This window comes from Staurois parvus, unplaced genomic scaffold (assembly GCF_062004578.1).
Source record: "Staurois parvus isolate SC_StPar_1 unplaced genomic scaffold, SC_StPar_1.0 ptg001188l, whole genome shotgun sequence".
In the NCBI taxonomy this organism is placed as follows: domain Eukaryota; kingdom Metazoa; phylum Chordata; class Amphibia; order Anura; family Ranidae; genus Staurois; species Staurois parvus.
Genome location: NW_028318984.1, coordinates 1,065,253 through 1,082,384, shown reverse-complemented (window position 1 = coordinate 1,082,384; position 17,132 = coordinate 1,065,253). Strand labels below are relative to the sequence as shown.

Below are 17,132 nucleotides of genomic sequence, written 5' to 3'. Positions count from 1 at the left end.
GACCCTTACTTCAAAGAAGTATATCCAACCATCTCCTACAATCACCTTTAACTACTTTCCTTCTGGCTGAGATTGTTCCTACATTTGTAGCTGCACAGTGGCTATCACTTCCTTATATCAGCAGGGTTGCCAATTTGAATCCCAACCAGGACACTACCTGCACAGAGTTTTCATGTTCTCCCTGTGCCTGTGTTGGTTTCCTCCCACACTCCCAGGACATGCTGGCAGGTTAATTAGCCCTAGTCTATGAATGTGAGTTAGGGACATTAGACCTTTACAATATACCAATGTGTCCTGCCAGATCAATTTATCTTCAGAAGGCAAAACAAAATGTGTTACCTGTATGTGAACTTCTTCATTCATTGAATGGAAGCATCAGTGTGTATCAGAGCTTTAGAGCAGGGAGAGATGTTTCCCCACCATCTACCCAGAGAATCATATGCCCATTTATCAACCTTGGTATGCATAAAAAATGTCATTTTTCATACAGCATTTTCAGAGATTTTCATGTAACACGGCATGTGCTAATGCCATCTACAAAATCTGACAAAATCTGACATATCTGTAAGGACTTTTCACCACAACTGTGGAATCCACAAGACAACCTAGGCAGCAGCCTAGGACCCATTGGATATCCCGGATGCCCAGTGATAACCTTCATGCTCCTGCCGTAAACCAGGTGGATAGTACTCTTGGTAAAAGTTGTAAAGTACATCTGTCTGTCATATCACAAAGCAGGAAGCATATGCAGACAATTGGGGGTTGGTGTACTAAAACTGAAGAGTGTAAAATCTAGTGCAGCTGTGCATGGAAACCAATCAGCTTCCAGTTTTGTCAAAGCTTAATTGTACAAACTGAAGTTAGAAGTGGAATGGCTATCATGCACAGCAGCACATGATTTTGCACTCTCCAAGTTTAGTAAATCACCCCCTTGGTATCTAACAAGACAGGCAATGCTAATACAGGCAATGGAAACTGTGAGGCTGTAATATAAACAAAGAATTCAGTGCTGCTACCTATTCAATCCACCATCGGCAAAGTTTACGGGTGCTTGCTCTGTAGTTGCTCAGCTGAAAATAATTGTTCATATAATGATCTGTGCAACTGATACTGCTCTAAAATCTTCCTTTATTCAAAAAAAACACAATGCACAATTCACATATACATTAAGTTGACGCGTTTCAGCCTACACAGCTTTAATCATAACCATAATTTTATGATTAAAGCTCTGTAGGCTGAAACACGTCAACTTACTGTATATGTGAATTGTACACAGTGGTTTCTTGAATAAAGCAAAATTGTAGAGCAGCATTGGTTGTGCAGATCACCTCTATGGAAAACTGAGAGGCTGTACCTGATCCTTATCAATACCAAACAAAGGGATGGAGGTGGTAGGGGAGTAAGCTGCTACTTAGGGCACTTATTGTGCCTTAATCTGCCTCACTGTCAGGGAATGAGAAGATCGCTGTGGCGATCGAATCTGCACATGCGTAGAATCCTGACAAAACATACAGGCAGGCAGGCACTAGGACCCAGGCACGCCTGTCACCAATGATGGCGCTGGGCAAGCACTAGGACCCAGGAGCGCCTGTCAGGAGTCGGGCGGGCTATTTAAGCCCGGCTCTTGCAATGCTCAATTGCCATATGGTCTTATCTGTGTTCCTGAGTTTCTGAGAGTAGATTGTTTGTTGCCGACCCTGCCTGACCCTGATTTGCTGTCCGTCTCCTGTTCAGATCCATGGCTTTGTCTGACCATTCTCCTGCTTAACCCCACACGTTCTGACCTCCTGTTGACGAACCCGGCTTGTGACCTGTTTATCCCTCTGCCTGCTGATTCTGTACTACACCGCCACCACTGTTACCAACCCGGCCTGCCCAACGCTGCTCTAGTTACCTCCTCACATCAGATTCTTACCCGCTATACACCTTCAACGGTGCCTTTACCACAGCTGGGTGAACCCAGGGGCTGCGACCTGGTCTCGGCCTGCTCCAAGTCCATCCCCACCATCAGGGGCCCTGGTGAACAAGCAGGTCGGAGCTTAGATTCCGCGCCTTGGGTGATTCTGTGGAGTGCTAGAGGCTACCGTGGTTGGATTCCTGACACTCGCTTTGCACACAAAACTTAACAAAACTTTTGTAATCTGCTGCCTGATCTACCATCCTGCTGTACATGACCATGCATGTTTATGAAAGGGAGAGTCATGGTCAAACCACCTACAGCACCAGCCTAACCCAAGGGAAACACTGTCAATCTTTGGACAAAGATAAGTGTGTTCATCAGGAGATGAAGAGAAATAGCTGAGAGGCAGGAAGTGGTCAGAGAGTGAAGTATAAGACCCTGCACAGCTGTCCTTTTTCAGTGGAGTTTGGTCATACATGTACATTACAGAACTGCTGGTGAGAAGTGCAGAATGTTTCACAATGTTAAAAGTCAAGGGGAAGCAACACTTACATTTTCTCATAAAAGGAGTAGCGTGAAGCATTGTTTAGAAGGGGATTTCTAACTATTGCCAGAATGTCAGTGGCCCAGTCCTGCAAAAGAAACATTAATTGCACAAAATAAATATACAACTTGTGAATAGAGAATATGCATCTCATGATTTACTATCACAACTACTGATCACAGTCTCAGTCAAAACCACTGTGGAAGGGGGGGGGGGGGGTTTACTAAAACTCAGAATCTGGTGCAGTTGTGCATGTTAGCCAATCAGCTTCTAACTTCAGCTTGTTCAATTAAGCTTTGACAATAAAACCTGGAAGCTGATTGGTTTCTATGCAGAGCTGCACCAGATTTTGCTCCATGCTGTTTTAGTAATATAATCCCGTGTGTATTCATTTTAATCCCTTTAGTTTTGGAAAACTTTACTTCTAATTGGCAAAGTTGGGTGATACATAACATAATGTTCTTTTCTTTAAGGCTACGTTCACACTAGCGTTGTGTGCAGGTGGCAGAGAGGCATTTGGGAACCGTTTTTACCGCTTCCCAAACGCCTCTGGCAATTCTGCACATTGCAGCACATGGTGCTGTTTCTAACGGGAACGGTAGCGGCGCGGCAAAATGGACGCCTCTGGATGAGTCAGGAGGCGTTGAAGCCTCCTATTCTTGTCTATGTTGCCGCTCCGCAAACACCCAGCTGGCATTTGCGGCGCGGTTGCGATGCGGTTGCGATGCGGTTGCGGGGTGTTTGCGGAGCGGTAACACCATTCAAACTTCATTCTAGACATTTGTGGGGTGTTTTTAATGCTTGGCAAACGCCTAGCAACCGCCGCTAAACCGCGCATTCGGCGTTTGCCGAGCGTTAGAAAACGCTCCGCAAACGCCAGACCAACGCTTGCCAAACGCTATAGGGGCATCTGGCAAACGTTGGTAAAACAGTCAAGTGTGAACGAGCCCTAACACCATCCAGTTTGTACTTTTAGGGCTCATTCACACTTGGCTGTTTTACCAATGCTTGCCAAACGCCTCTATAGCGTTTGGCAAGTGTTGGTCCGGCATTTGTGGAGCGTTTTTACCGCTCAGCAAACGCTTCGCAAACGCCGCATGCGCAGTTTAGCGACGGTTGCTAGGCGTTTGCTGAGCGTTAGAAACGCCCCACAAACGCCTATAATGCAGTTTGAATGGTGTTACCGCTCCCCAAACGCCCCGTGACCGCGTCGCAACCGCACCATTTGCGGAGCGTCATCATAGACTAGAATAGGAGGCTTCAATGCCTCCTGACTCGACCAGAGGCGTCCGTTTTGCCGCGACACGACGCAAACAATCCCGTCAGAACAGCACCATGTGCTGTAATGTGCAGAATTGGCAGAGGCGTTTGGGAAGCGGTAAAAACGCTTCCCAAACGCCTCTCTGCCACCTGCACACAACGCTAGTGTGAATGTAGCCTTAAAGTCACAGTCAGTGCCCCCACATTCCTGGTTATTGGTGATTCCTCTAAACATCTAGAGACCGTAGGCATTTACAAATGCACAAACTCTAACACTTAGTGTGTAAAGTTCAGGGGTATAGCTACAGTGATAGTGCTTTGGGCCATCCAGAGCAAACATAAATAGTAGAGATGAGCGAAGTATTCAAAAATTCGATTCGGCTGATTCGGCGAATTCGAGGAATAAATTCGATTCGATGCGAATATATTCGCTGCGAATTTAACTTATAAAAAGGGTTTCTAGGTCTCAGAGAGCCTTTATATTAGTGCAGAACACTGTACCTTTAATTTAAATGCCCTTGGAGTCTGCTGGGGAAGAGAAATAATACTGTCAGTCAGTATGACATGCAGATGAGTGCCGTTGATCTTAGAATCACCGCACACTTCACTCATTTGGGCAGTCACGGGGCCAAAACCAGAGTGTGGAGCCACAGTGTGGCGGTGGAGGCAGCAGCAATGGGAGGCCATACAGCACCCTATGACAAAAATGGAACCCACCAGCAGTGTGAGGAGACCTGAAAGTGGCACATGGCAGAGTGTGGCGATGGAGACAGCAGCAATGGGAGGCCGTACAGGGACCCATGAGACACTCTGGACCTGGCAGCAGCATGAGGAGGCGGTACGGGGGCCCATGGCAGATTACGGGCCTGGCAGCAGCAATGGGAGGCCCGTAATCTGCCAGCACCCTATGACAAAATGGAACCCACCAGCAGTGTGAGGAGACCTGAAAGTGGCACATGGCAGAGTGTGGCGATGGAGACAGCAGCAATGGGAGGCCGTACAGGGACCCATGACACACTCTGGACCTGGCAGCAGCATGAGGAGGCGGTACGGGGGCCCATGGCAGATTACGGGCCTGGCAGCAGCAATGCCGTACAGGGACCCATTAGACACTCTGTACCTGGCAGCAGCATGAGGAGGCAGAGTGGCGAAGCGTAAGCAGCTTAAATTGAAGGCCATACAGAGGCCTATGTTAAAAATAATAACATGTTTGGGGCATGATTCATGGCGGATTTAGTCAGTTGTGTCAGGAACTGGTGGTTTGAAATCCAGACTAATCCACGCCTGATTCATTTTCACAAACGTGAGTCTCTCCACACTTTGGGTGGACAGTCGTGTCCTCCACGGAGTTACAATACCTCCTGCCGCACTAAACACGCGCTCCGATGCCACGCTACTGGCCGGGCATGACAGCCTTTCAAGGGCAAATTCAGCTAGTTGGGGCCAAAGGTCAAGTTTCGTTGCCCAGTAGTCAAGGGGATTGTCTACCTCGGTTGGCAGGGTGCTGTCCAAGTAGGCCCAAGCCTGTTGTTTGAGGTCCTGCTCCAGGTCCACCTGATGCTGCTGCTGCTGCGGCTGGTTAGTAGTTTCCTCACTGCGCTGGTGAAGAAAGCTACTCATCATCGACTGCAGACTGTGGCAGCCGCTGCTGGTGGAGCTGCCACTGCTCCTACCACCCCACCCCTCCCCTGCTGCCATGGCAGCGGAACGCGAGCGCACAGGGCCCACAGTGTCTGAGGATGGACGTTGGCGCAGAAAGGCAGAGACCAACTGACTACATAGGTGGTTTTTATAGTACGTTATTTTGGCCTCCCTCTCAGCAGGTGTGAAAAAGGCCACCATTTTTGAACGGTAGCGAGGGTCCAACAAGGTGGACAGCCAAAAGTCATCCCTCTGTCTGATGGTTATTATTCGGCTGTCGCTACGCAAGCAACCGAGCATGCTATGGGCCATTTGTGCCAAGGAATGCGAGGGACTCCCTGCCTCCATCTCCACAGCATACTGCCACGGTGCATCTGGGTCCTCTGTCTCCTCCTCCTCCTCCTCTACCAGATGCTCCTGCTCCTCCACTCCTGTCCGCTGAGTGGAAAAACCACCCATTTCACTCAATAATTCCTGAGCACCAATGTCCTCCTCTACCTCCTCCTCTTCTTCCTGTCCTGCCCCCACAGGGGTCATGTGGCATTGAGATCTGTGCGCCACGTCTACCGCACCCTGACCAGCCATTGTTAACAGCATTTGTTCCAGGACGTGCAACAGAGGAATGACGTCGTTCATCCCATAGTCCTGCCGACTCACGAATAGCGTGGCCTCCTCAAAGGGCCTGAGCAAGCGGCAGGTGTCAAGCATGAGCTGCCAATGGCTGACATCGAAGTTACACAGGGGAATACCTTTATCCGCTTGTAACATCAGGAAATCGGTGATGGCCTTTCGCTGTTCGTAAAGGCGGTCTAACATGTGTAGGGTTGAATTCTACCTTGTTGCAACGTCGCAGATCAGGCGATGCTGTGGAATTCCGTTCTGCCGCTGCAGCTCAAGGAGGGTGTGCTAGGAATGGCTGAAATGCATGCAAAGTTTACGTGACATTTTAAGGATGTCTTGCAGTGGGATGGTGGATTTTAGGAACCGCTTGACAACCAGATTGAACACGTGAGCCATGCATGGCGCATGGCACAACCTTCCTTGACGCAGAGCAGACACCATGTTCTTTTTCCGTTGTCGGTCAACATGGTTCCGATTTTCAGTTTGCGCGGAGACAGCCATCTGTCGATTTCTCTGTTCATTACACTCAGAAGTTCCTCCCCTGTGTGACTACGTTCGCCAAGGCATACCAGGTGCAGCACAGCGTGACACCGTTGCGCCCTGCACATGTGATATGCCGGTCGGGTAATGGGACTTGGCACGGGGGTGGCGGCTGAGGACACGGCGGAAGAAGAGGTGGTAGAGGCGGACATCTTTGCCGGACCAAGGACGTGCAAACGTGGAGGCAAAAGCGGCGTGACCTGTCCAAGTTGCTGGTGCGGCTGTGCCGGCACCACGTTCACCCAGTGGGCCGTAAATGACATGTACTGTCCCTGACCGTAGTTACAGCTCCACACGTCGGCGCTGCCGTGCACTTTGGCAGAGACCGACATGCTCAAAGACTGGCCCACCATCTCTTCTACATGTGAATGCAGGGCTGGCACTGCCTTTTTGGCAAAGAAATGCCGGCTTGGCACTCTCCACCACGGCGCGGCACAAGCTATCATTTCTCGGAAAGGTGCTGAGTCCACCACTTGGAAAGGGAGGGACTGCAGCACCAGCAACTTAGACAGGAGAACGTTCAGCTTCTGCACCGTCGGGTGCGTGCTCGCAAACTGTTGTCTCTTGGAAACGGATTCCAAGAAAGACTGCTGACGGAATCCGTGAAGAGGAGTAGCAGGAGAAGGAGCATCTGAACGAGCGGAAGATGCCAACGAGCGACAACTCCCCTCAGCAGAGGTGTTGGAGCCTTGACTGGCTGATAGAGGGCGATTGACGTCGGGTGACGGAGCAAGTAACGGAGCGGGTGATGGAGCGGGGGCTGGGGCAGGCAGAACCGCCGTATCTTTATCACGGTTTTCCCAGGCCACCAAATGGCGACGCTGCATATGCTGCTGCAACGCTGTAGTCCCAACATGGGCCCCCTGGCCACGCTTGACTTTCTGGCCACATAGTCGACATACGGCTACGTTTACTTCCTCGGGCGGCTTGACGAAAAATTGCCACACCGCCGAGTAGGAAAGTTTGCCCCCGCTACTCCTCACTGGCTGACTGCTACTTCCTCCGTGCACACCGGCACCACTACTGGCCGTGGTGGTAGGCTGCAGTGGAGCTGGTGCTCTACTCCGTGGCCGTTTGCCTCCACTGACACTGCTGCGACCCTGCTGCCTCCTGGGCAACCCACCGACTGTTTTGCTCGCTGCCAAGCTGGCACCCTCTTCTCCTGATGATGCGGAAGCAATAGCCTGATGATGACGAGGCTGCCAAGTGTGATCAGCCTCATCATCATCAATTAGGGTCTCGGCCTCACTACTAGCCCCCTCGGCTGCGTGTGGGTCAGGAGACAGACCTGTCTCTAGACCGGCTACCGAGCCACTCTCCTCGCCAGTACTTCTTCGCCTGGCTGCTGAAGAGGCGGATGTCTCCCCCCGTTCCTGACCGCCCTCTGTTAGCTCTTCCTCACTGTACAGTGGGGCTGAGCCCACAGCATGCGATACTTCGCTTGGTGAGGGAACACCAAAGGACAGGGGCAGGTAGAGGACACGTGATTTCAGTGGGCTTGCTCCCGGGCCATGCCAACTAACGGTTGTGTCTGACGTACCCACCGACCATTGGCTGTAGGTGTCAGAGGTGACCTGGGAAGAGGAAGACGACCGAGCCAACCAATCGATGACGGCAGGGTTGTCAGTGGAGACACGACCGCTGGATGACACCGGGAGCACTGGCCTCTGGCTGCGACTAGTGCTGCCTCGACCCCTTCCTCTGCTGCCACGTCTGCTCGCTCCTAAAACATGGCCTCCTCTGACACTCCTCTGCGTGTTGTCTGACATACTCTTTAATTCAACGATTCTGTGTCCCTGAGTAACGATTCTGTGTCCCTGAGTAACAGTTCTGTGGCCCTGAGTAACAATTCTGTGTCCCTGAGTAACAATTCTGTGTCCCTGAGTAACAGTTCTGTGTCCCTGAGTAACAATTCTGTGTCCCTGAGTAACAATTCTGCGTCCCTGAGTAACAATTCTGTGTCCCTCAGTAACAATTCTGTGTCCCTCAGTAACAATTCTGTGTCCCTCAGTAACAATTCTGTGTCTGTCCCTGAGTAACAATTCTGTGTCCCTCAGTAACAATTCTGTGTCCCTCAGTAACAATTCTGTGTCCCTCAGTAACAATTCTGTGTCTGTCCCTGAGTAACAATTCTGTGTCCCTCAGTAACAATTCTGTGTCCCTCAGTAACAATTCTGTGTCCATCAGTAACAATTCTGTGTCTGTCCCTGAGTAACAATTCTGTGTCCCCGAGTAACAATTCTGTGTCCCCGAGTAACAATTCTGTGTCCCTCAGTAACAATTGTGTGTCCCTCAGTTACAATTCTGTGTCCCTCAGTAACAACTCTGTGTCCCTGAGTAACAATTCTGTGTCTGTCCCTGAGTAACAATTCTGTGTCCCTCAGTAACAATTCTGTGTCTGTCCCTGAGTAACAATTCTGTGTCCCTGAGTAACAATTCTGTGTCCCTCAGTAACAATTCGGTGTCCCTCAGTAACAATTCTCTGTCTGTCCCTGAGTAACAATTCTGTGTCCCTGAGTAACAATTCTGTGTCCCTCAGTAACAATTCTGTGTCCCTCAGTAACAATTCTGTGTCTGTCCCTGAGTAACAATTCTGTGTCCCTCAGTAACAATTCTGTGTCTGTCCCTGAGTAACAATTCTGTGTCCCTGAGTAACAATTCTGTGTCCCTCAGTAACAATTCTGTGTCCCTCAGTAACAATTCTGTGTCTGTCCCTGAGTAACAATTCTGTGTCCCCGAGTAACAATTCTGTGTCCCCGAGTAACAATTCTGTGTCCCTCAGTAACAATTCTGTGTCCCCGAGTAACAATTCTGTGTCCCCGAGTAACAATTCTGTGTCCCTCAGTAACAATTCTGTGTCCCTCAGTAACAATTCTGTGTCCCTCAGTAACAATTCTGTGTCTGTCCCTGAGTAACAATTCTGTGTCCCTCAGTAACAATTCTGTGTCCCTCAGTAACAATTCTGTGTCTGTCCCTGAGTAACAATTCTGTGTCCCTGAGTAACAATTCTGTGTCCCTCAGTAACAATTCTGTGTCCCTCAGTAACAATTCTGTGTCCCTCAGTAACAATTCTGTGTCTGTCCCTGAGTAACAATTCTGTGTCCCTGAGTAACAATTCTGTGTCCCTCAGTAACAATTCTGTGTCTGTCCCTGAGTAACAATTCTGTGTCCCTCAGTAACAATTCTGTGTCCCTCAGTAACAATTCTGTGTCTGTCCCTGAGTAACAATTCTGTGTCCCTGAGTAACAATTCTGTGTCCCTGAGTAACAATTCTGTGTCCCTCAGTAACAATTCTTTGTCCCTCAGTAACAATTCTGTGTCCCTCAGTAACAATTCTGTGTCTGTCCCTGAGTAACAATTCTGTGTCCCTCAGTAACAATTCTGTGTCCCTCAGTAACAATTCTGTGTCTGTCCCTGAGTAACAATTCTGTGTCCCTGAGTAACAATTCTGTGTCCCTGAGTAACAATGCTGTGTCCCTGAGTAACAATTCTGTGTCCCTCAGTAACAATTCTGTGTCTGTCCCTGAGTAACAATTCTGTGTCCCTCAGTAACAATTCTGTGTCCCTCAGTAATAATTCTGTGTCTGTCCCTGAGTAACAATACTGTGTCCCTGAGTAACAATACTGTGTCCCTGAGTAACAATTCTGTGTCCCTGAGTAACAATTCTGTGTCCCTCAGTAACAATTCTGTGTCCCTGAGTAACAATTCTGTGTCCCTGAGTAACGATTCTGTGTCCCTCAGTAACAATTCTGTGTCCCTCAGTAACAATTCTGTGTCTGTCCCTGAGTAACAATTCTGTGTCCCTCAGTAACAATTCTGTGTCCCTCAGTAACAATTCTGTGTCTGTCCCTGAGTAACAATTCTGTTTCCCTGAGTAACAATTCTGTGTCCCTCAGTAACAATTCTGTGTCCCTCAGTAACAATTCTGTGTCCCTCAGTAACAATTCTGTGTCTGTCCCTGAGTAACAATTCTGTGTCTGTCCCTGAGTAACAATTCTGTGTCTGTCCCTGAGTAACAATTCTGTGTCTGTCCCTGAGTAACAATTCTGTGTCCCTCAGTAACAATTCTGTGTCTGTCCCTCAGTAACAATTCTGTGTCTGTCCCTGAGTAACAATTCTGTGTCTGTCCCTGAGTAATAATTCTGTGTCTGTCCCTGAGTAACAATTCTGTGTCCCTCAGTAACAATTCTGTGTCCCTCAGTAACAATTCTGTGTCCCTCAGTAACAATTCTGTGTCTGTCCCTGAGTAACAATTCTGTGTCTGTCCCTGAGTAACAATTCTGTGTCTGTCCCTGAGTAACAATTCTGTGTCCCTCAGTAACAATTCTGTGTCCCTCAGTAACAATTCCGTGTCTGTCCCTGAGTAACAATTCTGTGTCTGTCCCTGAGTAACAATTCTGTGTCTGTCTCTGAGTAACAATTCTGTGTCCCTAAGTAACGGTTCTGTGTCCCTAAGTAACGGTTCTGTGTCCCTAAGTAACTATTCTGTGTCCCTAATACAGAGAGATCTGTCTCTCTTGAATGACCAGAGGCAAATGGAGAATTGTAAGATGGCCGCAATTTATAGCTCCACCATTACACAGTGCTGGCTGGCTGGCTGCTGATTGGCTAATGCGATCACATGTCATGAATGAATGCATTATGGGTCAGCGCGCCTTGTCTGCGCGCCTTCCCAGAGATCCCTGCTCCGTCGCCGCACATGTCGCCGCCATTTTTGGAAAAATTTCGATTCGCGCATCCGAAGTTTGCTAATTTTCGGATTCGGCGCAAATCGAAATTTTTCTAATATTCGAAACGAATTCCACTTCGCCGAGTTCGATTCGCTCATCTCTAATAAATAGCTTAACTTCAGCAACACAAACCAAAAGTCCACTTATCTTTAGCACAGATGAAGTATAACATGGCCTCAGCAGGCCTGTCATAGGGGCATTTCCAATGAAAACTTTAGGTCCCAAAAATCACATAACTTTATTTTTTTTCTGACTGATTGTTGCAGAAAGCCATTCCAGAGATGTTATATTCAGCATTTTTGGTCCCTTCATGATTTTTTTGATTAGTGACCCTTTGGTAACACTTTGTACCCGGGCCGCTCCTTAAGAATATTTTTCTTTACATTAATCCTCTCTGCTTTCTTCCACTACTGTTTGAGAAGCCCACAAACCTACCATTCATGGAACCCTGACACAATTTGCATTCCAAAAGAAAAAATCCATGGAGTATGTTAAATAATTAGTGGTTGGCCTTCTTGTAGCTTCCAAAAACTTCCATAGTGACCACGCCCCAGTTACCCATACTAGGGTATACAGCTTGAAAACTAAACTTTACTGATGCTTTACATACCTGACGGAGCAACAAATTAATCGAAACATAAATTCCTCCTAAACGGTAGCAAGACTGATACCCTCCTTCCCACTAGACTAGACTGAACAAGAAAGCCATATTGATGCACCCTTTAAACTGCGCACAGATCAGGAACACCTTAACTCGGACCTGGTTAAGATTTTAGATTCTTCAATTCATTCCTATCTGGTCCAGTTACATCAGTGCTAGTTACCAGGACCACGAAAAGGCTGCAACATTTTTCTCTAATCTGAAATTCCTGAAATTATCAGATACAGATCATTCCTCTATCAATAAGTACATTTCTTTATTGTAAATTCAATAAGCTAATAAAACTGTCAAATACAGGAAGAAGCTAGGGCCTGATGACTTTACTGCTATTAACTACAAACATTTTTTGGGCATTCTCTTCCCTATCTAAATTATTTTACCAACTAAGAGTGTGATTTCCTTCTCTCAAGCATTTGTATAATACCGAAGCCCCATAATGGTCACACTTCAGAGAACTGTATGAGCGTTATTCTTGGCAAGCAAACAAAGGACAACAATTTCACTTTTTTTGCATATGTCATGCCAGAGATGCACTACAATGCTATTTTTAGACATGAGGAACGTTTTTGATTCCCTAAATTGGGACTATTTTGTTTCAAGTCTTGCAACATTGGGGTTTTGACCCTCAATTTCTTCCTCGGAGCAATGCCCTGTACTTTTTTTTTTGCTCAGTTCAGCATTTTAGGATTGGATTTAAATCTAGGCACAAGACAGGGATGTCCACTATCCCTGGTCTTGTTCACCGTGGCCATCTAGTCCCTGGCTTAGGTCATACAACTTCATCAGGATGATACTGGGATTAGAGTGTCAGGTCATCATCACAAAATTTGCCTTTTTGCAGATGATGCCCTACTGTTTTGGTCTAAATCTGAATTCTCTGTTGAATTTTATTTTACTGTGCCAATTTGCTGTTCTTTTGGGTCAATAGGTGTAAGTCTAAGGCTTTGAGTATATCTTTATCCACGCGTTTTCAGGAATCCCTTCAAATGTCTTTCACCTTCTCTTGGACTCATCATACTCTACTCTACCCTGGGAATCCACTTTACTTCCTCTTATAAAACTTCTTACCAGGCTAAGTACTTCAAATTGTTTCACTATTTCTACTCTCTGTTAACTTTTAGGGAGAAATATATATTCTCATTTGGTGGGAGTTTCTAAAAGCAATATGATCTTTGAATAGAGTTTACCAAATCCTATATACAGTGGTTGGAACTTCTTTCTGTACAGACACTAAAGAGGCACTCCTTAATAAAAAAAAAAAAGATGCCTTGGCACTAGACCGGGTGTGGAGGACCCCCTACATTACCCATTGCAGAGGTAAATCCCTGGTTTCTCAGGTCATGTTCTGTGAGATAATTACAGTATTGAAACATGTCCAAATTTCATAAGATATGGGCAACCATGAATCAAAGCCAATGTGCCTCCTACCTTGGACTGGAGGATGCTCTGTTGATCTAATGCATTTGCCCTTATGAGTTGGCTTAACTCCTGAGAGGCTGCCCTTCAAATTGTCTGTTATCATGAAAAGTATGGGCTAATATACACTATATTGCCAAAAGTATTGGGACACCCCTCCAAATCATTGGATTCAGGTGTTTCAACCACCTCCATGGCTAAAGGTGTATAAAATCAAGCACCTAGGCATGCAGACTGATTCTACAAATATTTGTGAAAGAATGGGTCGCTCTCAGGAGCTCAGTAGATTTAAGCGTCATACCATGATAGGTTGCCACCTGTGCAATAAGTCCATCCGTGAAATTTCCTAGCTACAAAATATTCCACGGTCAACTGTTAGTGGTATTATAACAAAGTGGAAGCAACTGGGAACAACAGCAACTCAGCCATGAAGTGGTAGGCCACGTAAAATGATAGCGTGGGGTCAGTGCATGCTGAAGCGCACAGTGCACAGAAGTCACCAACTGTCTGCTGAGTCAATAGCTTAAAAACTCCAAACTATGTGTGACCTTCAGATTAGCACAACAACAGTGCGTCGAGAGCTTCATGGAAAGGGTTTCCATGGCCGAGCAACTGCAGCAAAGCTTTACATCACCAAGTGCAATGCAAAGCATCGTGCAGTGGTGTAAAGCACACCACCACTGGACTCTAGAGCAGTGGAGACGTGTCCTCTGGAGTGACAAATCATGCTTTTCTGTCTGGCAATCCATTGGATGTGTCTGGGTTTGGCAGTGGCTAGCAGAACGATACTTGCCTGATTGCATTGTGCCAAGTGTAAAGTTTGGTGGAGGGGGGATTATGGTGTGGTGTTGCTTTTTAGGGGTTGGGCTTGGCCCTTTAGTTCCAGTGAAGGGAACTCTTAAGGTGTCAGCATTCCAAGACATTTTGGACAATTTCATGCTCCCAACATTGTGGGAACAGTTTAAGGATGGCCCCTTTCTGTTCCAACATGACTGCGCACCAGTGCATAAAGCAAGGTCCATAAAGACATGGGTGAGTGAATTTGGGATGAAGGAACTTGACGGTCCTGACCTCAGCCCGATAGAACACCTTTGGAATGAATTAGAGGGAAGACTGCGAGCCAGGCCTTCCCGTCCGACATCAGCGCCTGATGCACTTCTGGAAGAATGGTCAAAAATTCCCATAGACACACTCCTCTAAACCTTAGAGTTGGAGCTGTTATAGCTGCAAAGGGTGGGCCAACACAATATTGAACCCTATGGACTAAGACTGGGAAGCCATTAAAGTTCATGTATATGTAAAGGTAAGTATCCCAATACTTTTGGCAATATAGTGTATATCTACATGCTTATATGAAGACATTTTGGTCCTGACTGTTATCTGCAAAAATTAGATTTTTGTTTGTTTCATTATCTGTAAGAATATTTAAGTCTTTGATTGCACCATTTTCTAACGGACAATGTGGTTGGTTTACTAAAACTGGAGAGAGCAAAATCTGGTGCAGCTGTGCATGGTAGCCAAACAGCTTCTAACTTCAGCTTGTTCAGTTAAGCTTTGACAAAAAAGAAACCTGGACATTTATTGGTTTCTATGCAGAGCTGCACCAGAGTTTGCACTCCCCAGTTTTAGTAACTTGACCCTTATGACTCTAAATGACTATGTGCGTAGCTCTATTTTGTTCTAACTTGAATTTAATAAAAATGTAAAAAACAAAAAAAGAAGTCAGTTCCTACTCACAATAGAAAAAAGTCAGATAAATAAGTTAATCAAAATGCAACATTAAACTATACTGTATATATAACCAATGTGTGTAAAAATTATTAAATACTTCTGGGCCATGTTATTTAAAAACCTTCTGGATTTGCCAAGCCAGTAATTCATGTATTGCAAACGTAAAGCTGGCCACACACCGACCCAATTTCAGCTGGTTCCTGATGACTTGGACGGAAACCTTCAACTGAGAAATTGAAGGAATTGGGTGGAAAGATTGGCAGCCGAACAGTGCCTGCATCCAATCAGATGTGGGCTTTGTTCAGGTGTTTTGACAGCTGGAGGGCCAGCTCTCAAAATACAATAGGCGTAACAGGAGATTTGTTTATCCATACTGTATAGCATGGATGAAAGAATCTATATGCATATGGTCAACTTTACACAGAAATATAAAACATGTCTATATGGCTTCTTTATACGATTTGAAAAGTCCAATGTTTTCTAAGCTGGCATCAGCAGAGAGTGGAAAGATAGATGGTCACTGTCTGTCACATGTATTTCTTTCTTTTTTCCACATTAGCTTTGGGCTGGCAACCATCAATGACAGTGTGGTGCATCAGTAACATGTTGTCATTGTGTCAGATGCATTGTGAGCTGTGACATCAACTGCGGGTGACATTAGCACCTTTATTTTAGGAATTGCAAAGTGTGGGAAGACGAACTTTGCCGGAGAAGAAGGAGGATATGTCTGCTGCTTTCTCTGAAGACGCAGTTTCCTTAAGACAAAACACTTTCAGGTAACAAATCTTTGGTGATGTAGAGGATTTGCTTCAGAGAGGCTCCCTAAGTTTTTAGGATATCTAACACCAATTGCAAAGGAGGGCTTTGCTGTGAGGTACTGTGAGTGGGCTTAAAAGGGGTAACAGAGACCCAATTTTGGGCCAGAAACACAAATGACAATTTCTAGAGACTGAGAAATATTAACTTTGAGGCTTCTTAGTTATGTGACACTCTACTGCAAATTGGAGGTCCTGCAACTGTTTATTTTGAACTAAAGAATACAGCTGTGACCTATGAGGGTGCCCAGGCAAATTTATCAATATTTGGGAACCTTGGGTAGACAAGCAGGATAAGAGTGACTTTTTGTTACATTTGATTTTTGATCCTCCTCTATAGTTAACACCTCCTATGGTCCTGCTTCTGTTTTGTGGGCTGACCTTTAGCCCCTTTTTGGAAAGGAAGGTCGGAGTTCTGTGGTATAATTTTGAGGGTGACCATGATAGCGATGCCCTTATGGTTCCAGGGGTATAATGAGCATTTTAGGAGAATGAAACTGTTTTCCCTGCCTGGTATGCAGGGTGTAGTGTATATTACTGCTCAGGTCTGTTTAGAGTTTAGGTAACCGGATAAATAGATGTGTCTTCGTAAGATGCATGTTTGTGTAAGTCTCCATCTGATGTTGTTATTATATTGGATATTTAAGTATACTTTTGGCTTTTTATGAACCTATTTCCTGTCTATATCGTGTCATCGGACAAGATTTTGACCTTTGAGATGTTTTTATATTGTTTTCCTCTGTATAACATGTATGCATTTAATTTATTTTCCAATAAAATTAGTTTAAAACGAAAACAGCTGTAGCACATTTTTGCTGCTCAGAAATTTTGCAACTGAATTTTTGCTTCTTAGGATACAAGAAAACATCAGAAATACCTAACAAGGTAAGGAAATAAAGGTTTTAAACTATCAATAAACGTGTCTATTCCATTACAAGATGACAACTACTGTATAAACTTGCCTGGCCAAAAAAGACTAATGTCAATTAAGTTTAAGCTAAGCTGGGAACTATGGAACGCAAGCAAAACAGAGACAATAAAACTGCTTACTATAAGCAATAGCTCCTGGTTTCATTGCACTCTTTAGGTACTTTTATATATATATGATTGGAATTGATATTAATTATTGCCATTACAGGGCACTTGTCCACACCACAATTTCACACAGCCTAAACAGCACCATCACTTACTGAAATAATTTCATCTAAAGCCAAATCTAAAAATTAAGTATGACCTGTCCTGTCGCACCATTAAACATCTCTATGACCACTA

At 45.8% G+C, this 17,132-nt stretch overlaps 1 protein-coding gene across 1 annotated transcript in view; it reads right to left on the bottom strand.

Annotated features, from left to right (window-relative positions):
- PLCB2 (phospholipase C beta 2) overlaps nt 1-17,132 on the bottom strand; it is a 214,294-nt gene that overhangs the window by 103,687 nt on the left and 93,475 nt on the right. The window contains exon 5 of the mRNA XM_089659782.1: nt 2,453-2,532. Coding sequence (XP_089515908.1) covers nt 2,453-2,532 — 80 coding nt within the window. The remainder of the gene's footprint in view (nt 1-2,452; nt 2,533-17,132) is intronic.